We start from the raw sequence: 24,337 nt of genomic DNA on the forward strand, positions 1-24,337 counted from the left end.
GGCCAACATAGTGAAACCCCATCTCTACTAAAAATACAAAAATTAGCCTGGCATGGTGGCGCATGCCTGTAATCCTGGCTACCTGGGAGGCGGAGGCAGGAGAATCCCTTGAACCAGGGAGTTGGAGGTTGCAGTGAGCCGAGATTGCGCCACAGCTCTAGCCTGGCGACAGAGCGAGACTCCGTCTCAAAAAAAAAAAAAAAAAAGGAAGCTACCTTCAGGCAAATTCCCTCTGCCTCTCAAGAAAGATAATAAAACAAAATGGAGAGTCCTGGTCTCTAAAAAACCTGGGTCAGGTTTTGAATGAACGCAGTACCGTGACCCAGCATTAGGGGCTGGGAATGTCCACAATCATGACTGAGGCTTGCTGCTCTGGCGCCCCCTTGGGCATGAGAATGGAACTGTATACAAAGTTGCCTAAATCTCCACTGCTGCAGTCCCCAGAACTCCACCCAGTGTCTCTTTTTCTAGGCCTTTCTCAGCCTGGAGAGTTTCCTGACTAACTTTTTGCCATTCCCAAGGTTTTTCTCTGACCACCACCAAACCCTTCTGAATCTACTAATTTTTCTAAACAAATTATTTTATCTTTCTAATTCTGCATGCATCTCTAGTCACTAAGCCCCAGAAAGATCCTGTAGCAAACTGTCAATCAATAATAAATTAGCATTTCTGAAATTCATGAGACTTTTTCTTAGTTTTATTGAAATATATTTTATGTACCATAAGACTTCACCCATTATAAGTGTACAGTGAATAATTTTTAGTAAATTGATAGCTTTGTGCAACCACTGTCACAATCCAGTTTTAGAACATTTCTAACACCCAGAAAATTCCTTGTGAGAATGTGCAGTCAAAAAAAAAGAAACAAAACAAAACAAACAAACAAAAAGAGAATTTGCAGTCAATCCTCACTTGTTACCTTCAGTTTCAGACAACTACTGATCTGCTTTCTGTCTCTAAAAATTTTCCTTTCCTGGTCATTTCATATAAATGAAATCATACACTATCTATACAGTGTTTTGTGACTGGCTTCTTTCACTTAGCATAATGTTTTCAAAGTTCACCCATGTTGTAGCATGTGTCAGTACTTAATTCCTTTTTATGGCTGAATAATAGTCCATTGTATATAGATAAACTACATTTTGTTTATTCATTCATCAGTTGATGAACATTTGGGTTGTCTCCAGTTTTTGGCTATTATGAATGATGTTGCTATGAACATTTCTGTACAAGTGTTTGCATGAATATATGTTTTCATTTCTCTTGGGTAGATACTTAGTAGTAGAATCACTGAGTTGTATGGCAAATCTATTTAGCTTTTTAAGAAACTGCCAATTTCACAATGTGGCTGTTCTATTTTATATTCTCACCAGCAATATGTGAAGGTTTTCCCCTAACTCCTCCATCACTAGGTATTGTCTGACTTTTTGGTTACAGCTTAGTGGGTGTGTTAATGCTATCTTATTGTGGTTTTGACTTGCATTTCCCTCATGACTAATGATGTTGCACATTTTTTCAAGTGATTATTAGCCATTTATATATCCTCTTTGGTGAAATGTCTATTCAAATGTTTACTTCTTTTTAAAATTAGATTATTAGTCTTCTTATTACTAAGTTATGAGTTCTTTGTATATTTTGGATATAAGCCCTTTATCACATACATGAGTTATAAATATTTTCTTTCAGTCTACATCTTTTCAATTTATTATGGATGTCTTTTAAACCCAAAAGTTTTAATTTTGATAAAATCCAATTTGTCAGCTATTTTTGTGAACTGTGCTTTTGATGTCATATTTAAGAACTCTGCCTAGCCCAAGGTCATAAAGATTTTCTCCTGTGTTTTCTTTTTTAACATGAAACTCTATTTTTCTTTTTTTTTTTGAGACAGAGTCTCGATCTGTCGCACCCAGGCTGGAGTGCAGTGGCACGATCTCGGCTCTCTGCAAGCTCCGCCTCCCGGGGTCACGCCATTCTCCTGCCTCAGCCTCCTGAGTAGCTGGGACTACAAGTGCCCGCCACCACACCCGGCTAATTTTTTGTATTTTTAGTAGAGACGGGGTTTCACCATGTTAGCCAGGATGGTCTTGATCTCCTGACCTCATGATCTGCGCCCCTCGGCCTCCCGAAGTGCTGGGATTACAGGCGTGAGCCACTGCGCATGGCCCCTCCTGTGTTTTCTTTTAGAACTTTTGTAGTTTTACTTCTCACATGTAGGTCTGAGATCCATTTTGAGTTCCACTTTGTATATAATGTGAAGTAAGAGCCTAGGTTCACTTTTTTGCATATGGATATTCAATTGTCCCAATACTATTTGTTGAAAAGATGGTCCTTTCTCCATTGAAATGTCTTGGCTACTTCATCAAAAATCAATGGACCATAATTTCTGAACTCTCAGTTCTATACATGCCTATCTTTACACCAATACTACACTGTCTTGATTACTATCTGTTTATAGTAAGTTTTGAAACTGGGTATTATAAGTCTTCCAGCTTTGTTCTTCTTTTTCAAAATGTTCCTGGATATTACATATAAAATTTAGGACCAGCTTATTCATTTTTCATTTTTCCCAAAAAGGCTGCTGCAGTTTTTTGCTTGTTTGTTTTAGAGATATGGTCTCACTCTGTCACCCAGGCTGGAGTGCTGTGGTGTGATCATAACTCACAGTAACCCTGAACTCCTGGCTTCAAGTGATCCTCCGCCTTAGCCTCCAGAGTAGCTAGGAGTACAAGCACGCACCACTGTGCCCAGCTAGTTGTTTTATTTTTATTTTTGTAGAGATAGGGGTCTCTCACTGTGTTGTCCAGGTTGGTCTCAAACTCCCAGCTTTAAATGATCTTCCTACCTTGGCCCAATAAAAGGCTAGGATTATAGGTGTGGACCACTGCATCTAGCCAACTGCTACAGTTTTGATAGAGATTGTGTAGAATCTAAGAACATTTTAGGGAGAATTATAATCTTAGCAATACTGAGTCTTTTTGATCCATGAACATGCAGTGTCTATCCATTCACTTAGATCTTTCACCTAACAAAAGAAGCAGAAAAAAAAAAAAAAAGAAAACAACACAACAGAATTGCTGGGCGTGGTGGGACATGCCTGTAATCCCAGCACTTTGGGAGGCTAAGGTGGGTGGATTACTTGAGGTCAGGAGTTCGAGAACAGTCTGGCCAACATGATAAAACTCTGTCTCTACTGAAAATACAAAAATTAGCTGGGTGTGGTGGTATGCGCCTGTAATCCCAGCTGGGGAGGCTGGGGCAGGAGAATCGCCTGAACCGGGGAGGCAGAAGTTGCAATGAGCCAAGATCATGCCACTGCACTCCAGCCTGGGTGACAGAGTGAGACTGTGTCTCAAAAAAAACCCCAAAAAACCCTAAAAACCAAAACAGAACTGAAGCGAAAAAGAGTGATTCAAGAATAGCTGGAGATTTCAACACACGCTTTCAAAAATGGTTAGAAACCAGAGAGAAGATTAATAGGAAATGGAGGACTTGTACAACACTATAAGCCAATTATACTTAACAGACATATGCACACTGCCCAACAGCAGCAGAGTACACATTCTTCTCAAGTGTATGTGGAACATTCTACAGGACAGACTGTATGTTAGGCCACAACACAAACACTAACACATTTAAAAAGACTGAAATACAAAATATATTTTCTGACCACAATGGAATGAAACTAGAAATCAACAACAGAAGGAAAACTGGAAAACTCACAAATATGTAGAAATTAAACCACACACTTTTAAACAACAACAATAGGTCAAAGAAGGAATACAAGGGAAACTGGAAAATACCTTAAGATTTATGAAAATAAAAACACAGCATACCAAAACATATGAGATGTAGCAAAACAGTGCTGAGAGAAATTAATAGCTGTAAACACATTCATTAAAAAAGTGGAACAGGCCAGATGCGGTGGCTCAAGCCTGTAATCCTATGTAATCCTAGCACTTTGGGAGGCCGAGGCGAGTGTATTGTGAAGTCAGGAGTTTGAGACCAGCCTGGCCAAGATGGCAAAACTCCGTCTCTACTAAAAAATACAAAAACTAGCCAGGTGCAGTAGCGGGCACCTGTAATCCCAGCTACTCGGGAGGCTGAGGCAGAAGAATCATTTGAACCTGGGAGGCAGAGGTTGCAGTGAGCCAAGATCACATCACTGCACTCTAGACTGGGTGACAGAGCAAGACTCTGTCTCAAAAAAAAAAGTGGAATAGTTTTTAACCTAATTGTACACATTAGGGAACTAGAAAAAGAAAAGCAGTCCGGGTGTGGTGGCTCACGCCTGTAATGCCAGCACTTTGGGAGGCCAAGGCAGGTGGATCACGAGGTCAGGAAATGGAGACCATCCTGGCTAACAAGGTGAAACCCTGTCTCTACTAAAAATACAAAAATTAGCCGGGTGTGGTGGCAGGTGCCTGTAGTCCCAGCTACGCGGGAGGCCGAGGCAAGAGAATGGCGTGAACTCGGGAGGTGGAGCTTGCAGTGAGCCAAGATTGTGCCACTGCACTCCAGCCTGGGCGACAGAGCAAGACTTCGTCTCAAAAAAAAAAGAGCAAACTAAAGATTTGTGCAGAGATAAGTGCAATATAGAATAGAAACACAATAGAGAAATCAATGAAACCAAAATTTGTTTTTCAAAAAGTGTAACTGCATTGACAACCTGTAGCTAAATTAAGAAAAAAAGAAATACCTCAAATAACCAAAATCAGAACATTACAATCAAAGTCACAGAAATAAATAGGATAAGAGAATACTATGAACAACGGTACACTAGCAAACTGGATAACCTAGAAGAAATGGAAAAATTCCTAGAAAAATACAATTTATCAAGACTGAATCATAAAGTAAAAGAAAATCTGAACAGACCTATAGTTAGAATGAGATTGAATCAGTAATCAAAAATCTGTCAACAAAGAAAAGCCCCGGATGAGATGGACTCACTGATGAATTCTACCAAATATTTAAAGAATGAAGACTGGGCACGGTGACCTATGCCTGTCATCCCAGCTTTTTAGGAGGCCAAGGCAAGAGGCTTGCTTGAGTCCAGGAGTTCAAGACCATCCTGGGCAACGTAGTGAGATCTGGTCTCTGAAGAAAAAAAAAAAAAAGTTAAAGAAGAATGAACACCAAACTCTCAAACCTCCTAAAACTCCTCCAAAAAGCGAAGAGGAAGGAACACTTCCAAACTCATTTTAAGAGGCTAACATTATTCTGATACCAAAATCAGACAGACAGTACAAGAAAAGAAAACCACAGACCAATATCCCTGATGAATACTGATTGATTTAAAAAAATCCTCAAAATAGTGCAGGCAAATAGAATTCATTAAAAGGGTTATACACCATGACCAAGTGGGATTTATTTCTGGAATGCAAGGACAGTTCCACAAATGAAAATCAACCAATGTAATGTACCACATTAACAGAATGAGGGAAATAACCCATTCAGAATTTTTTTTTAATTTTAGAGACAGCGTCTCACATTGTCACCCAGAGGGGAGTGCAGTGGCACAATCAGCTCACTGCAACCTTGAAATCCTGGACTCAAGGGATCCTCCTGCCTCAGCCTCCCAAGTAGCTAGGACTACAGGTGCACATCACCATGCCTGGCTAATTTTTTATTTTATTTTGTAGAGACAGGGTCTTGCTATTTTTCCTAGGATGGGTCTTGAACTCCTGGCCACAAGTGATCCTCCTGCCTTGGCCTCCCAAAGCACTGGATTTACAGGCATGAGCTACTGTGCCCAACCCCCATTCAGATTTAATACAATTTATCAATAAGGTTGAATTAATGTCTGCCATTTTGCTATTTGTTCTCTATATGCCACTTGTCTTTTTTGTTCTTCTGTTCTTCTTTTACTGTTTTTTATGTTTAATAGATATTTTTTATATTCCATTTTAATTTCTGTTAATTTTTTACTATTTTTAAAGTTATTTTCTAAGTGGCCACTCTAAGAATTAAAATATGCATCTTGATTTGTCAAAATCTATTTCAAAGTAATAACTCTAGTAAAATATAGAAACTTTGCTCCAATATAGTTCCACTTACACTTTCTTTGTTTTACTATTGTCATACACATTACATCTATATATGTTATAAAGCCATTTATTGTTTTATAATTATTAGTTCACATAATATTCTGTTTCAAAGTTCTTAGAAGAGAAAATATATGGGTACAGTCCTTTATATTTACTCATATGTTTAATAATTGCTGTGTTGTGCATTTCTTTGTATAATTTGAGTTACCATCTGGTGTTATTTCCTATTAGCCTAAAGAACTCTCTTTAATATTTTTTTAATGCAGGTCTGCTGGGTCCCTCTCAGCAGTCCAGGCCTTATGTTTACTCATTTACACACAGCTCTGCTTTGCTTTGACCTTGTCAAAACACTCCTTCATTTAAATTGCACCTAAACTCTACTCTTCCCCCACAATCCTATAATAATTCCATCTTTTCCTTTGTCTAGTCAGATCCTCCACAGTTCCTCTGGTAAGTGGTCTCTGTCATTGCCATGAGTCAATAAACTTGTTTATAGATTTGTCCCTGAAAGCTGATTGGGCTACAATATTTATTTAGTACCTATTTTATCCATGGGACTAAAAACTCCAGGACTGGGCTGGGTGTGGTGGCTCATGCCTATAATCCCAGTACTTTGGGAGGCTGAGGCAGGTGGATCACCTGAGGTCACGAGTTTGAGACCAGCCTTGCTAACACAGTAGAACCCTGTCTACTAAAAATACAAAAATTAGGCCGGGCGCAGTGGCTCATGCCTGTAATCCCAGCACTTTGAGAGGCTGAGGTGGGTGGATCACCTGAGGTCAGGAGTCCAAGACCAGCCTGGCCACCATGGTGAAACCAATCTCTACTAAAAATACAAAAATTGGCTGGGCGTGGTGGTGGGCGCCTGTAATCCCAGCTACTCGGGAGGCTGAGGCAGGAGAATCACTTGAACCCGGAGGCAGAGGTTGCAGTGAGCCAAGAGCACGCCATTGCACTCCAGCCTGGGTGACAAGAGCAAAACTCCATCTCGAAAAAAAAAAAAAATTAGCTGGGTGGCATGCACCTGTAGTCCCAGCTACTTTGGAGGCTGAGGCAGGAGAATTGCTTGAACCCAGGAGATGGAGGTTGCAGTGAGCCAAGATCGCACTACTGCACTCCAGCCTGGGGACAGAGTGAGACTCCGCCCCAAATAAATAAATAAATAAACTCCAGGAAGGGAGTTGTGTCTATCTTGTATCTCTAGCATGGTTCAATGCCTGACACATTGTAGTAGATCAATAAAAGTTGCATAAATGAATAATGATATAGTTTGGCTGTGTCCCCACCTAAATCTCATCTTGAATTCCCATGTGTTGTGGGAGGGACCCAGTGGGAGGTAATTGAATCATGGGGGACAGGTCTTTCCTGTGCTGTTCTGTGATAGTGAGTAAGTCTCATGAGATCTAATGGTTAATTATAAGGGGGAGTTTTCCTACATAAGCTTTTTTTGCCTGCCTCCAACCATGTAAGATGTAACTTGCTCCTCCTTGCCTTCTCCCATGATTGTGAGGCCTCCCTACCCATGTGGAACTGTAAGTCCAATTAAACTTCTTTCATTTGTAAATTGCCCAGTCTTGGGTATGTCTTTATCAGCAGCGTGAAAACAGATGAATATAGTAAATTGGTACCAAAAGTGGGGTGCCGCTGAAAAGATATCTGAAAATGTGGAAGCAACTCTGGAATTGGGTAACAAGAAGAGGCTGGAACAGTCTGGAGGGCTTAGAAGAAGACAGGAAAATGTGAGAAAGTTTGTAACTTCCTAGAGACTTGTTGCATGGCTTTGACAAAAATGCTGATAATGGTATGAACAATAAGGTCCAGGCTGAGGTGGTCTCAGATGGAGATGAGGAACTTGTTGGGAACTGGAGCAAAGGTAACTTTTGTTATGTTTTAGCAAAGAGAATGGTGGCATTTTGCCCCGCCCTAGAGATTTGTGGAACTTTGAACTTGAGAGAGATGATTTAGGGTATCTGGTGGAAGAAATTTCTAAGCAGCAAAGCATCCAAGAGGTGACATGGATGCTGTTAAAGGCATTCAGTTTTATAAGGGAAGCAGAGCATAGAAGTTTGGAAAATTTGCAGCCTGACAATGCGATAGAAAAGAAAATACCATTTTCTGAGAAGTTCAGGCTGGTTGCAGAAATTTGCATAAGTAACGAGAAGCCAAATGTTAATACCCAAGACAATGGGGAAAATGTCTCCAGGGCATGTCAGAGGTCTTCACAGCAGCCCCTCCCATCACACGCCTGGAGGCCTAGGAAGAAAAAATGGTTTAGTGGGCTAGGACCAGGGTCCCTGTGCTGTGTGCAGTCTAGGGACTTGGTGTCCTGAATCCTAGCTGCTCCAGCCATGACTAAAAGGGGCCAAGGTACAGCTAAGGCCATGGCTTCAGTGGGTGCAAGCCCTAAGCACTGGCAGCATCCATGTAGTTTTGAGCCTGCAGATGCACAGAAGTCAAGAATTGAAGTCTGGGAACCTCCGCCTAGATTTCAGAGGATGTATGGAAATTCACCTGGATGTCCAGGCAGAAGTCTGCTGCATAGCCCCAAGCCTTGGCAGCTTCTACGTGGTTTTGAGCCTGCAGATGCACAGAAGTCAAGAATTGAAGTTTGGGAACCTCTGTCTAGATTTCAGAGGATATATGGAAACACCTGGATGTCCAGGCAGAAGTTTGCTGCAGAGGTAGGGCTCTCATAGAGAACTGCTAGTGCAGTGGAGAAGGGAAATGTGGGATTGGAGCCCCCACACAGAGTCCCTACTGGGCCACTGCCTAGTTGAGCTGTGAGAAGAGGGCCACCATCTTCTAGACCCCAGAATGGTAGATCTACCTACAGCTTGTACCGTGCACCTGGAAAATTCACAGACACTCAATGCCAGTCCATGAAGGCAGCCAGGAGGTGGGCTATACTCTGCAAAGCCACAGGGGCAAAGCTGCCCAAGACCATGGGAACCCACCTCTTGCATCAGTGTGACCTGGATACATGGAGTCAAAGAGAGAATGAGTTTGAAGGAAAATGAAGAGACCCGAGAATGGGAGTATTCTGGAAAGCACAAGTAGTTCAGTATTTCTAGAGGCTCAAATAGGAGGGTGGTGATGGGAGAGGAGAAAGGGGAGCCACCTAAGCTTGTTAATGGCTACCTCTGTGGTTCTGCTGATAAGATTGGATTTTGTTAGGCTGGGCGCAGTGGCTCACGCTTGTAATCCCAGCGCTTTGGGAGGCTGAGGCGGGCAGATCACGAGGTCAGGAGATTGTGACCATCCTGGCTAACATGGTGAAACCCCGTCTCTACAAAAAAATACAAAAAATTAGCCGGGTGTGGTGGCAGGTGTCTGTAGTCCCAGCTACTCAGGAGGCTGAGGCAGAAGAATGGCATGATCCCGGGAGGCAGAGCTTGCAGTGACCCAAGATTGTGCCACTGCACTCCAGCCTAGGCGACAGAGCAAGACTCTGTCTCAAAAAAAAAAAAAAAAAAAGATTGGATTTTGTTCTGTAAGTGATGGGAGGCCTTTGAAGATTCTTGTTGAAGGGACCCACTAATCAGGTGTCCTACTAGCACCTCTCTCCTCATAATTCTTCCTCTGGTTCTATTTTAATCTCTGGCACTCCTAGCTCCCCACAGGTCCTGTGTCTGAGGCAAATCCATATATCATCTACTGTGACTGAGGAAGTAGTAACTAGAGCCTAAGGGGCCTCTGAATTCCTTCTTTCCATCCTTCCTAAAGCAGTTTTAATTTTTCTTATGATTATGAAAGTAATATATTATCATTTCTAAAACTTCAATAAATACAGAAAAATATAAAGAAAAAATACACAGTAACCATAATTCTATTATCTGAGGCAACCATCTTTAAGGTTTGGGTATTCATGCTTCCAGTTATTTTTCTATGCACATTCTCCCCTCTAACAAAAGTATAAATGCTTATTAATTGCCAGCCATTGTGCCAGGCACTGCGTAAACAGCAGTGAACACCTGATCCCTGCCCTCAAAGAGCATTCAGCCTAGTGAGGGAGAAACACGTTAAATAAACAAGGGAGAAACACGTTAAATAAACAAGGCAAATACTTTTATATTTACAAATTGTGATGTGTGACATTGACATATATTTTTGGCAAAGATGAGCTCAAACCATATATATTATACTGTTTTATAACCTGTTTTCTTCACTTACATCGATGTATCATGAATATCTTTCCATGGAAATAAATACAGACTCTGTTAGAACTGAGAGTAAGAAGATGAATATGGAAAACATGTTCCTGCCTTCATCTTCATATCCCCAAGGGTCAGTTCTAATAGGGAAGAGAGACATATAAACCGGTAATTTCAACTCAGTTTTAGTAGAGGTTGTAAAAGGCACAAACATAAGGTTTGATAGAGGAAATAAGGTCTGAGTTCTGTTTTAAAGGATAAATAGGAATTTTTCAGTTAAACAAAGAGTGGAAGAATATTCCAGGCAGTCAGCAGGTGCAAAAACATGAGGAATTAAACAGCATGGCACACTCAGGGAATTCAGGCAGCTCAATATCACTAAAATAAAAAATTCTGACATAAGACTAGTATGAGGCCAAGTGTGGTGGCTCACACCTGTTACCAAGCACTTTGAGAGGCCAAGGTGGGCAGATCACCTGAGGTCAGGAGTTTGAGACCAGCCTGGCCAACATAGTGAAACCCCATCTCTACTAAAAATACAAAAATTAGCTGGTGTGGTGGCACACGCCTGTAGTCCCAGCTACTCGGGAGGCTGAGGCAGGAGAATTGCCTGAACCCAAAAGACGGAGGTTGCAGTGAGCCAAGATCGCGCCACTGCACTCCAGCCTGGGTGGCAGGGTAAGACTCCGTTTAAAAAAAAAAAAAAGGCCAGGGTGCAGTGGCTCATGCCTGTAATCCCAGCACTTTGGGAGGCTGAGATGGGCGGATCACCTGAGGTCAGGAGTTCAAGACTAGCATGGCCAACATGGTGAAACCCTGTCTTTACTAAACATACAAAAAATTAGCTGGGCGTGGTGGCAGGTGCCTGTAATCCCAGCTACTTGGGAGGCTGAGGTAGGAGAATCGCTTGAACCCAGTAGGAGGAGGTTGCAGTGAGCTGAGGTCGTGCCATTGCACTCCAGCCTGGGGCAACAAGAGCACAACTCCATCTCAAAAAAAAAAAGAATAGTATGAGAAGAGGGTAGAGAGGCAGGCAATGGAAGAGTTATAAATATCTACAGATGCCCAGGTAAGGAGCTTCCATTTTGCCCACCAAACTATTTTGAACTAGGAATAGCAAAAGATTTCTGAGTTAGAAATCAGATGGCTGGCTGAAAAGAGGAGAGGATAGTGATGGCGATGACAAATTTGATTGTTATAATGATTCAGGAGAGAGATGAGGTACTAAAGTAAGATGTTTGCAGGGGAAATGAAGCAATGGGGGACGTTATCGGGGGTAAACTAAGGCAACATCAAGAGTGAAAAATCAGAACTATTGATGAGAGTTGTCAGGGTCTTTGCTGGAAAAACCTTGCCAAATGTCAAACCCAAACAGCCTGGGGATAAAGAATGCTAAATGCAGTTTAGTAGTTGAGGGGGTTGAAAACAGGATGAGAGCCTAGGAGAGAGTACAGAAGGGGAGAACTGGGGCCATTGGATATGTGTGTGTGTATCCTAGAACTTTCCTTTCAGGCGATTCCCAGGTAAGTGAGCATGAACAACTGTTGTCTGTTTGCAATACTCTAATCAACAGGTGGGCAGAGATTTTCAGTAAAATGTTACAAAAAGGAATGATTCTCTAGAGATACATTCTAAAAATAAGCGGGCTGAATTCTCTGTGGGCATGGGATGGCATAAATGACTTTCAAAATGAAAACTATTGTTTCTGCAGAAAATATTGCTGAAGAAATGGATCATGGTGGTTGCTTCTAAGGAGGAAAGTAGGAGGGTGGAGAAAGGAAAAGAGGAATACTTTTCTCAGTGTAAGCTTTTGTACATGTTGAATTTTGAATAAAGTGAATGTAATGTTTATGCAAAATAAATAAAAGTTTTCTAAAAGAAAGCTGAGGAAACACACGGAAGAAAAACATGTCTTACCTTTTCCCATACCTCTATATATTTCCAAGTGACACAGAAAGAAAGCTTTCTGTCTGTGTATTTCCAATTGAGAAAGAAAATAAAACAAGTGAGACAGGAAAAAAACTTGTGGAGTGGCTGGTGATAGTCTTATGGAGAATATACTAGTTTGCCCCTCTGCTGTCCTTGGACCACTGCACCTTCTTAAAGTGTATGGAGTCACTTTTCCGTCCTTTTTTTTTTTTTCTTTTTGAGACAGAGTTTTGCTCTTGTTGCCCAGGCTGGAGGGCAATGGAATGATCTCAGCTAACCTCAACCTGGGCCTCCAGGGTTCAAGCGATTCTCCTGCCTCAGCCTCCCGAGTAGCTGGGATTATAGGCATGCGCCACCACCCTGGCTAATTTTGTATTTTTAGTAGAGACGGGGTTTCTCCATGTTGGTCAGGTTGGTCTTGAACTCCCGACCTCAGGTGATCCGCCCACCTCGACCTCCCAAAGTGCTGGGATTACAGGCGTGAGCCACTGCACCCAGCCCTGTCCTATTTTCTTTCTTTTTTTTTTTTTTTGAGATGGAGTCTTACTCTGTCACCCAGGCTGGAGTGCAGTGGCGCTATTTGGGCTCAGTGCAACCTCCACGTCCCAGGTTCAAGTTATTCTCCTGCCTCAGCCTCCTGAGTAGCTGAGAATTACAGGGGCACACCTCCACATCTAGCTCATTTTTTGTATTTTTAATAAAGATGGGGTTTCGCCACATTGGCCAGGCTGGTCTCAAACTCCTGACCTCAAGTGATCTGCCTGCCTCGGCCTCCCAAAGTGCTGGGATTACAGGCGTGAGCCACTGCGTCTGGCCCCCTATTTTCAGTTCAATGAGAGCCACTTTTCTCCTTGACTGGAAGAAGAAAGAGGAACTTCAGTTCAAGAGGGTTTAACAGGTTCAGTCTTTGTGACAGTAAATCATTCCAAGTGAAATTACCTAGGACAGAGGTGGTGATAAGAAAAGGAGGAAGAAGAGTCCACATTTACAGAAAAAGTGGACAGTCTAAAATTATAAGCTTAAAATAAAAAATTCATATCCTCTTTATTTTGGGGCAGGACTAGGAGCCAGAGTCTCAGAACAGGAAGCCACAAGTAACCTCTTTACTATCAACACCATGAAAGTATGGGGGAAATGCTCTGGGTTTGAATTCTAGATGTAGGGCTACAATTTCAGTTCCACCCGTATGGTTGTGTGACTTGAGATTAGTGGCTTCCACAATCTAAGTCTTAGCATCCTTTTCTACAAAAGTAGACAATTGGATGTGTGGATGGCCTTCAACTTTTCTTCCAGCTCTCACATTCTGTCATTATAAATCTTAGCAAGTCTTATTGTACAATCGGCTTTTCTCTCCAGGCATTTAACTTCTGGACATTTGACGTTTGTTTCCTTGCTCTATTTTCAATTTTTAGCTTTGAGAAGTGGAAGCTAGAGGAGGAATGGTAGGAATTAATGGGATTCAACAATTTTTGTGCCTGGGTCACAAAATAGGAGGCTCTGGGAGTTGTTCCAGAAAATTCTCTGTCATAATCTGGTCATAGATTGTCCAGATTGAGAAAAAAACTTTGTCTTTTTCTCAAATTTCTGTCTTTCCCAAGAACTATTCTGTCCTTTTCTCTTGCAACCATTCACCTTACCTCTGAACTCTGGCTGTTCACTGTCCTAGACTAATATACCAATTGATGTGATTGAATGAGAAATATAATTACTTCAATAAATAATTGACTACATACTATGTACTAGATAAGCAGCTTTCAATTTTTTTGGTCTCAGGAGCCCCACAACATAGTTAAAAATTATTGAAGATCCTCAAAAGTTTTTGCTTTTGAGTTATATCTACTCTTACCGGGTTAGAAAGTAAAAGTGAGAGAATTTTAAGATGTTAATTAATTTTAAAAGCAGCAACAATGGGCTGGGTGCAGTAGCTCACGCCTGTAATCCCAGCACTTTGGGAGGCCGAGGCGGGTGGTTCACCTGAGGTCCGGAGTTGGAGACCGGCCTGGCCAACATGGGGAAACCCCGTCTCTACTAAAAATACAAAAAATTAGCCGGGCGTGGTGGTGGGTGGGTGCCTATAATCCTAACAACTTGGGAGGCTGAGGCAGCACAATCCCTGGGAGGTGGAGGTTGCAGCGAGCTGAGATTGTGCCATTGCACTGCAGCCTGGAAAACAAGAGCAAAATTCCATCTCAAAGAAAAAAATAAATAAATACATGAAACAGCAACAATAAACCCATTGCATGTTGACATCCTCTTCTATTTTTAAATGAAAAACAGTTATACAGTCAGCCCTCAGTATCCTCAGGGGATTGATTCTAGGACCCTCGTGGATACCAAAATCGGTGGATGCTTGAGTCCCTTAATTAGCCTTCTTCATCTGAGGGTTTTTCATCCATGGTGGATTTTGATCCACAGTTGGTTAAATCCTTGGGGATATGGATCACGTGGATATGGAGAGCTGACTGTATATCAAATTCCAAAACAATTAAAGAACTGTGTCACTGTTTTACAACTTTGCAAGTCTCTTTAATGTCAGGATTAATATAAAATATTGCATTGTCATGTCTGGTTCTGCATGTAAATCTGTTGATTTGGGGTTTGTATTAGTTTCCTATGGTTGCTGTTTAACAAATTATCACAAACTTGGTGCTCAAAACTACAGAAATTTATTCCCTCATAGTTCTGGAGGCCAGAAAGTTCAACACCAGTTTCACTGGGCCGAAGTCAAAGTGTGGGCAGGAAAATGTTCCCTCTGGAGGCTCTAGAGAAGCTTCTTTTTCCAGCTTTTGGTAACTGCTGGCATTGCTTGACTTTTAGAGGCATCACACTAATCTCTGCCTTCATCTTCACATCAATTTTACTTCTGTGTTGGGTGGCTAATCTCCCTTGCTTCTCTCTTAACAGGATGCTTGAGATAACAGCAATAATCCACTCAGGAAATCCATGATAATCTCTTTATCTGAAGATCCTTAACTTCATCTCATCTGTAAAAGTTTTACCACATGAGGTAACACAAATTCCAGGGATTAGGAAACGGACATCTTTGGAAGTCATTATCAGCCTACCACAAGGTTTTTCTTTTTTGTTGAAGTTTATGAGGAAAACCTGGTCACATACAGACATGTAGCTGGGGAAAAAGCCCTTTCAAATAATTGTAGATATTCTTCTTAGATCCAACACTAAAAGCAATAAGTAGTTTTTTAAAAGTTGTTGCAATGTGGAATCTGAAACCATCAGGGAACCTTTTTTACTAGGTTACATTAAAATCATAATTCTATTGAAGCTGTCCTCAAAGGGTTAACAAGAATTCTGGATGGAAATATAGTTATAATTAAGCATTAATCAGGCTGCACTCTGACCCACTTCCTTGTAACCAAAAGTCAGGTTACACTAGATAGAGACCATTTGCATCCCCATTGTTCTTATTGACAGAATTTCTGACATTAGGCTTTTTTTTTTTTTTTTTTTTTTGAGATGGAGTCTCTCTCTGTTGCCCAGGCTGGAATGCAGTGATGCAATCTTGGCTCACTGCAACCTCTGCCTCCTGGATTCAAGCGATTCTCCTGCCTCAGCCTCCCGAATAGCTGGGATTACAGGCACCTGCCACCATGCACAGCTAATTTTTGTATTTTTAGTAGAGACAGGGTTTCACCATGTTGGCCAGGCTGATCTCAAACTCCTGACCTCAGGTGATTTGCCCGCCTTGGCCCAAAGTGCTGGGATTACAGGCATGAACCACCACGCCTGGCCCACCCGGCTAATTTTTGTGTTTTTGGTAGAGACGGGGTTTCACCATGTTGGCCTGGCTGGCCTCAAACTCCTGACCTCAAGTGATCTGTCCGTCTTGGCACGGACTCCCAAAGTGCTAGGATTACAGATGTGAGCCACCGGGCCTGGCCAGGGCTTTTGTTTAAGATAGATAGGATCTCTGACATTAGAATCATAAAGGGTTTAAGAACTGCTTAAGCAGATCCTGAATTTCAGCTGAACAGCTGATGCCAACCAGTTTAAAAATCCCCACAGAGGAACGGAATCAATATCATCTCCCTGTCCCATGGCTTCACCCTGCACTCTCTGATCAATCTCTACACTTTGGCCTACCCCCAAACCCTTAAAAACCCTAGCTCCACATTCCTTGAGGAAATGGATTTGAGGTTTCCTCCCATCTCCTCATCTGGCAGCCCTACAATTAAACCTCTTTCTCTGCTACAACCTGGTGTCTTGGCATATTAACTTGTCACATATTGGGCGAAGGGCCCTATTATGGTTACACTATTTGCTTTAAGTGGATGTTTTGCTGGTACATAATTTTATAACATTGTGCATTGATCATTTGGAAAATATTGGTTCATTGAGTTATGTAGATCTTTCAAATGTTGGCACATTTAATTATACAATATAAAAAATTCATTGACATAATCACCAATCTTATCAGGATGGTCTTTATGTATCCGGAAATTATTAAAATTGTAGTAGACAAACATTTTTCAAAATTTTAGTTTTCACTTGAAAGCCTGAATTTATCGGTGGCAACAAATATTGTCAGTTATCTTCCTTGAAGTGTGAAGGAAACCAGACTCTGTTACCCCAAAATATTCCTATTTGACATGAATATTATTTTGAGCTGAAGGCAATTAAGCAGCAGCAAAGGCAGGAAACACTCTATCCTCCTCCTTTTCTGTTTAAAGGCAGGATACAAGTTCCTTTACTGGAGGCAACTCTACCACCTTATTAGCCCAGAGATGGCACCAGAGGAATCTGCACACAAACCTTACTTCATTAGTTTCTTCCCATATATTTTCCTTTCCCAGGATTCCCAACCCTGGAAGACTAAAACTGCTTTCCTTTGTCCTGTCATTTCTCTATAAGTTTATTGTATTTTGTTAAAGATGCTATATAAGCCAGAGTTTTACCTTCTTTGAATTACTCATTTCTAGGTATTGCTATGTTATATGCTCCACACATTTTAATAAACTTGTTTGTTTTTTTCACAGGGGACCCAGCCAAGAACTTAGAAGGGTAAGAAGAAAAAGATTTTTTTTTTTCCCTACAACTGAAAGACTCACTGTTCATTTTCAAGAAAACTACTGTTTATCACTTACAACTAAAAATGGTGTTCCATAAAAAAAAGTGGTTGGTTCAGCTTTCTGTTTTCTTTTTTTGAGATGGAGTCTCACTCTGTCGCGCAGGCTGGAGTGCAGTGGCGTGATCTAGGCTCACTGCAAGCTCCGCCTCCCAGGTTCATGCCATTATCCTGCCTCGGCCTCCAGAATCACTGGGACCACATGCGCCCGCCACCACGCCCGGCTAATTTTTTGTATTTTTGGTAGAGACGGGTTTTGCACCGTGTTAACTATGATGGTATTGATCTCCTGACCTCGTGATCCCCCTGCCTCAGCCTCCCAAAGTGCTGGGATTACAGGCATGAGCCACTGTGCCAGGCCGGTTCAGCTTTCAAGTTAAACAATGATACAAATGCTTTTCCTTGAGAAACTGTCTTACCTCAGTTATGCCTCAGGATTTTTTCTTTTTTTTTTTTTTTGAGACGGAGTTTCGCTCTTGTTGCCCAGGCTGAAGTGCAATGGCACGATCTCAGCTCACTGCAACCTCCACCTCCTGGGTTCAAGTGATTCTCCTGCCTCAGCCTCCCAAGTAGCTGGGATTACAGGCATGTGCCACCACGCCCGGCTAATTTTGCATTTTTAGTAGAGACGGGGTTTCACCACGTTGGCCAGGCTGGTTTCGAACCCCTGACCTCAGGTGATCTGCCCGCCTCAGCCTCCCAAAGTGCTGGGACTGTAGGCCTGAGCCACCACGCCTGGCCAAAAAAAAAAGCCTCAGGATTTAAGAGTTTATACTTTATGAGGTTGTACTTTATGAGTACTTCCCATTTTGTCACAAAAAATATGTTTTAAAAAGTGCACTCAAAGACTGAGATTTAATAAAATTAAGAATTCTTACTGCTTCATCAAGGATATTCTTAAGTGAAACTGACTTAAAAAAAATTGAGTGTATTGTTCCGGGATAAACTATGAGATTCAAAGAAGTTGTTCAATACATTATTTCATCACCACTTGTGTTTCTTGTCAAGGTTTATGTAAAAGAAGATCTTCAAGAATTAGTTGGTGCTGACATTGGATGGATATAAGTAAAGCAACAAGTCCAGCTACATGAATAATTATGTCCATTTTCAAGGAATTATAATTCTGCAGATGAGATAGTAACTCAGTCTTTATGTTTGCAACTAAATTTCTTTCTTTTTTTTGAGACAGAGTCTTGCTCTGTTGTCCAGGCTGGAGTGCCGTGGCACCATCTCAGCTCACTGTAACCTCTGCCTCCCAGGTTCAAGTGATTCTCCAGCCTCAGCCTCCCGAATAGCTGGGATTACAGGCATGTACCACCATGCCCAGCTAATTTTTTTTTGTATTTTTAGTAGAGACAAGGTTTCACCGTATTGGCCAGGTTGGTCTCAAACTCCTGATCTCAAGTTATCTGCCTGCCTTGGCCTCCCAAAATACAGGGATTACAGGCATGAGCCACCTCGCCCGGCCTGCAACTAAATGTCTAATTTGGTGAGTTACTGCATCTTTGGAAAGTAGCACTCCCACGAGTTCTTTTACTGATTATCATCTAGCAGGCATTCATCAGTCTTTTAGCTATTGCATGTCCTTCTCCAATGAATGAAATATAATAATTTCATGTGTAAGATGCTTCAGTAGGTTTTTCATTTTTACTTTGAAAATGGTAATACAAAAGCTTTGGCTTTTATAAAGCATATCATGTCTATGTTGAAAATATTCAATTCCCTTTCTTTTAAATTCTGACTGGTCTGAAAACGATGCCTCAACTTGATTGGCACTATAATAGTATTTGAAAATGTTCTGTTGAATGACATAAAATAAGGCAAGTGATTAACATCTCTAATGCCAAGGGAAAGAAAGAAGCTTTTGTCATACTTTCCTTTGTTATTTATAGTTTCAACCAGATTTCTCCCTTTCCCTGAGTCAGTGAATTCTGATACTGATGTCAGCTTCATCTTTTTCAGCATCTTTACATATGGGAAGGTTAGAAAGCGAATCTTCTAGTATCCCCTTTTTAAGCCAATGGAAGAGCCTAAAATTAAAAAACTATACATAAAACAAAATTTAATTTTAAGATAAAATATTAAATTCTTTTTTTTTGGAGACAGTCTTGCTCTGTCACCCAGGCTGGAGTACAGTGGTGCGATCTTGGCTCACTGCAACCTTCGCCTCCTAGGTTCAAGCAATTCTCCTGCCTCAGCCTCCCAAGTAGTTGGGACTACAGGTGTGCCACCATGCCTGGCTAAATTTTTTTTTTTTTTTTTTTTGAGATGGAGCCTTGCGCTGTCGCCCACGCTGGAGTGCAGTGGTGGAATCTCGGCTCACTGCAACCTCCGCCTCCTGGGTTCCAGCAATCCTCCTTCAGCCTCCCGAGTAGCTGGGATTATGGGTGCATGCCACCATGCCCGGCTAATTTCTGTATTTTTTTAGTAGAGACATGGGTTGGCCAGGTTGGTCTTGAACTCCTGACCTTGTGGTCTGCCCACCTTGGCCTCCCAAAGTGCTGGGATTACAGGTGTGAGCCACCGTGCCCATCCGAATATTTTGTATTTTTAGTAGAGACGGGGTTTCACCATGTTGGCCAGGTTGGTCTGGAACTCCTGAGCTCAGACAATCCGCCCACCTTGGCCTCCCAAAGTGCTAGAATTATAGGCATAAACCACCGTGCCTGGACGACAAAATATTAAATTCTAGGCCGGGCGTGGTGGCTCACACCTGTAATCCCAGCACTTTGAGTGGCTGAGGCGGGCAGATCATGAGGTCAGGAGATCGAGGCCATCCTGGCCAACGTGGTGAAACCCCATCTCTAATAAAAATACAAAAAATTAGCCGGGCGTGGTGGCACACACCTGTAATCCCAGCTACTCGGGAGGCTGAGGCAGGAGAATTGCTGGAACCTGGGAGGCGGAGGTTGCAGTGAGCCGAGATCACACCATTGCACTCCATCCTAGGCAATACAGTGAGACACCATCTCAAAAAAAAAAAAAAATAAATAAATAAAAAAATTAAATTCTAAAAGAGTATCCCTTTCTGGCTGGGTGCGGTGGCTCGAGCCTGTAATCCCAGCACTTTGGGAGGCTGAGGTGGGCGGATCACCTGAGGTCAGGAGTTCAAGACCAGCCTGTACAAAATGGTGAAACTCTGTGTTTACTAAAAATACAAAAATTAGCCGGGCATGGTGGCGGGCGCCTGTAATCCCAGCCACTCGGGAGGCTGAGGCAGGAGAACTGCTTGAACTCAGGAGGAGGAGGCTGCAGTGAACCCAGATCGTGCCACTGCATTCCAGTCTGGGTGATAGAGGGAGACTCTCAAAAAAAAAAAAAAAAAAAAATTAAATAAATAAATGAGTATCCCTTTTAGATAAAGTTTAAATACTTTAAAATGTTCTCAATATATTAAAAAATATTCTTGCGAGACAAGCCAACAAACTGAACTTTTTTCTTATGTTCCCATATAGGTATTAGAACAACTTCAGGATTTCAAAAAAACTCATTTATTAGGTGACAAGGAGGTTACAGAGATTAGAGCAGGTATAACCGAAGATAGCTTGTAAGTGTAGCTGTAGCTGGTGGGCCGGTTGAGGTTCTGGACTTCGCGGTGCAAAATAATTTTGAAGTCCAAAGTAAAAGCAAGCAAAAGTACAAGCAAGCTGTGTACATCCTCACAGCTGATCAGAGTGGGCTGCTCAAAGGTGAGACAGCATGCACTAACACTGGGGAAACTCCCTTTGTAGTAGTCTCACAGGATCATTCATGAAGGGGGGAGAACGGGTGCTGCTATTAAGCATGTTCTCTGGTTTTCCGGCGCCATGTGTGCTGTGGTTGTGTATGCTAGTATATACATTGTATGTCTTATTAGTATCTTAAATCTTCACCCAGGAGTTTTTTTTTTTTTTTTTTTACTATTATAATGAGTGTAATTCAGCCCAAGAACACTGATCATGGGTTTCTGCGCTTGTGAGAGTTTGGGGATTTTCCCTTCTGCTCTCCTACCTCTTTGCTGCAAAATTTTCTAACCAGGAGCCTGGGATGTGGTTTGTACACTATGGGCTGGTTTGTTCTATTTATTTAGAAAGTTTGTTCCCCTTGAAAGGAGGCTATCACCACCTACCTAACCTATCTCCTAGAAACACACTAGGAGTACTGAGGGCAAATTGCATTAATCTCTGAAAACGCACGTATTTATGCCTTAAACCTACTACCTTAGAAAATTCTAGAAAACAGAAGGATACTCCAGCATACATTTTACCAGCTAGTCAATCGTCATCTAGCCTCTTGAAAACTCTGTACACTTCCAACAGAATGAGGGTAAAAACGGCAAATAACATGTAAGAAACGTTATCAATATTATTCTGACTTTGTGAATTCCCTAGAAAGGTCTCAGCGACCCTGAGGTCACCAGACCACATTTCGAGAGCCATTGTACCAGACTCTTTTCTAGGTAAAAGCTGGAGCAATCGGAATGAATAAAATACTCTCTCTATGGGGAGCTGTTTACGTAGTGGCAACTGCGACCTGTTCTAAAGTGGAACAGAACCGAGCGCTGTGAGAAGGTGGGACGTGGAGACCTATCCTTGCCCGCCGGGCCAGGGGATTGGGCTCCAGGAAAATGACCTTTCAACTGCGACCTGCTGAGGAGGAGTCGGTAAGGGTGGCCGCCGACCACTTCTCTTTCCCGTCCACCTCCCCAAATCCCAGACGAGGGGCGGACGGGAAGCGACAGTGGCCGCGAGAACCCGGCACGCCGAATCCTCAGGACATCCCCGCTATCACGCAACTACTCGGGTGTCCCAAGAGTCGCCAGGGCCGGAGCCGCGCGCGGCGCCGGGGACCCGCGTGAAACCGCCTGTGGGAAGCGGGCGGGTGGCGCGCGGTCCGGGGACAGTGAGAGCCGGCGCGGCGACTTCCGAAAAAGACGCAGCCAGGGAGACGCAACTCCTGACGCGGTCTCGGGATACGCGGAGGCGGCTAGTGGGAAAGCGGAACTCTGGCGGACAGTGCCTAACAGGGCCAGGCCCCTGGCGGCTTCATCGGGAGGACTCACAGTTCTGGGGGATTCCAGCACCGCTACCCCATCGCGAGAAAGGAGGTCTACTTCCGCGCGCAATCTCGGGCGAGCGGCCTTTTCCACCCCCGCGGTCTCTTGCGCCCTCTGGTGGCCTCTCGCGAGAACGACACTGAGCTTGTTCACGCGGGACGCCAATAAAGATTTCTTATTCAAAAAACAGGAAGTGCCTACGGAGGCCGGGCCGGCAGCGGCGGCCGGGCATGAAGCCGGGCGGCTACGGGGTCGCGGGCGGCGGTGGCATCGCGGGCGGCGGCGGCGATGAGCGACATAGTGGAGAAGACGCTGACGGCGCTGCCGGGACTCTTTCTGCAGAACCAGCCCGGTGGTGGGCCCGCGGCCTCCAAGGCGTCCTTCTCCTCGAGGCTGGGCAGCCTCGTCCGCGGCATCACCGCCCTCACCTCCAAGCACGTAGGTGCCCGCCGGTCCGGGAGCTCAGGGACATCGGAGTGAGGCCCCCGCGCCAGGAGGCCCTGGCCGGGCGGGGAGACTCCAGGGCCTCTGGGGTTAGCCCTCCGGCGGGGCTCAGGGGCTACTATGTCGGTTCGTCCTTTCGTCTGCCTGGAAGCTTCACTTTCCTGCTGGGACTGACAGCAGGGAAGCCGAGTTTCCACAGTTAGTTCTGACACTGACTCTTTGATCTGGGGCACATCTCTGTAACCTCTGAGCCTCCATGTGTTTTCTCAACGTTGGCGTGGAAAAGTACTGATACATAATTCATAGATTTTTGTTTTGAGGATTGGGTGAGATGTCAAAGCGTGCGAAAATACCTAGTGCGATGGAGGTGTCAGACATTATTTACCTTCCACAAAGTTTTTTTTCCCTACTCAATTTCCTTCTCTCCCCCGGTGCCTTCAACTGAACAACAGGTCAGATGTCGCATGCCTGAAGAGATCCTGTGAGCCTCTTGTTGAATATCTTTGGGGAAGCTTGAGGTTCTTGGGTTACAACAACGTGTTGGGCAAAGAAAAAGCATAGTTCTTTCAAAATGTAAAATTTGCTAAGTCTCTGCCTCAAATGGGCTTTGAAAATGAGCAGTTATAAAAATTCTTAAGCTTTTAAAATTTTTAAATTTTTAATGACGGAGTCTCGCTCTGTCGCGCAGGCTGGAGTGCAGTGGTGCGATCTCGGCTCACTACAAGCTCCGCTTCCCGGGTTCACGCCATTCTTCTGCCTCAGCTTCCCGAGTAGCTGGGACTACAAGTGCCCGCCACTGCCTGGCTAATTTTTTGTACTTTTAGTAGAGACGGGGTTTCACCATGTTAGCCAGGATGGTCTCGATCTCCTGACCTAGCAATCCGCCCGCCTCGGCGTCCCAAAGTGTTGGGATTATATGCGTGAGCTACCCTGCCCGGCCTTAAAATGTTTTAATTTTTAATGACGGAGTCGCGCTCTGTCGCCCAGGCTGGAGTGCGATGGTGCGATCTTGGCTCACTGGAGCGTCTGCCTCCCGGGTTCAAGCGATTCTCCTGTCTCTGCCTCCCAAGTAGCTGGGATTACAGGCGTACGCCACTACGCCCGGCTAATTTTTGTATTTTTAGTAGAGACAGGGTTTCACCATGTTGGGCAGGCTGGTCTTGAACTCCTGACCTCAGGTGTTCTCCCGCTTTGGCCTCCCAAAGTGCTGGGATTACAGGCATGAGCCACCGCGCCGGGCCCGCACGGATTGTGTAGTATAGCGATTCACAGCTACAAGGAGTTTATATCTTAAAAAGAGCACGTGTTAATGTCATTATTTGTTCAACAAATGTTTATGGAACAAGGTTATGTGTTAGACACAGGAAAATAGAATTAAACACATTCCCTTTTCCCAAGGAATTGGTCATTCGTTTTGGGCTTAAGACAAGTATAAGCATGACTACAATGCAATATAAGTGCTAAAAGAGAAGGAAAGACAGAAAAGAAACTGCTCTGAAGGTTTAAAAAAATCATTTTTTGGCAGCTCTAATAAGTTGATGCTATCCGGAGAGAACCTGCTTCACATTCGAGAATCATTATTTGTGGGCTTGTTTTGTTTTGTTTTGTTTTTGAGATGGAGTCTCACTCTGTCGCCCAGGCTGGAATGCAG

The 24,337-nt window shown here is 43.2% G+C and overlaps 1 protein-coding gene and 1 long non-coding RNA gene across 5 annotated transcripts in view; one reads left to right on the top strand and one right to left on the bottom strand.

Moving 5' to 3' along the window:
* LOC129014094 (uncharacterized) overlaps positions 1-22,345 on the bottom strand; it is a 55,924-nt gene extending 33,579 nt beyond the window's left edge. The window contains exon 1 of the long non-coding RNA XR_008494118.1: positions 22,249-22,345. This is a non-coding gene — a long non-coding RNA (uncharacterized LOC129014094). The remainder of the gene's footprint in view (positions 1-22,248) is intronic.
* An 87-nt stretch (positions 22,346-22,432) lies between these two features.
* AP4E1 (adaptor related protein complex 4 subunit epsilon 1) overlaps positions 22,433-24,337 on the top strand; it is a 97,620-nt gene continuing 95,715 nt past the window's right edge. For 2 of the 4 annotated variants that reach the window (XM_054451044.2, XM_063652237.1), the window contains exon 1: positions 22,433-22,680. In XM_054451044.2, coding sequence (XP_054307019.1) covers positions 22,531-22,680 — 150 coding nt within the window. In that variant the 5' untranslated portion in view covers positions 22,433-22,530. Of the gene's footprint in view, positions 22,681-22,705; positions 23,168-24,337 lie in introns of those variants that run through there. The other 2 variants (XM_054451046.2, XM_054451045.2) reach the window with 2 other exon arrangements.

The sequence above is a fragment of the Pongo pygmaeus genome, chromosome 16 (genome assembly GCF_028885625.2).
Source record: "Pongo pygmaeus isolate AG05252 chromosome 16, NHGRI_mPonPyg2-v2.0_pri, whole genome shotgun sequence".
Classification (NCBI taxonomy): domain Eukaryota; kingdom Metazoa; phylum Chordata; class Mammalia; order Primates; family Hominidae; genus Pongo; species Pongo pygmaeus.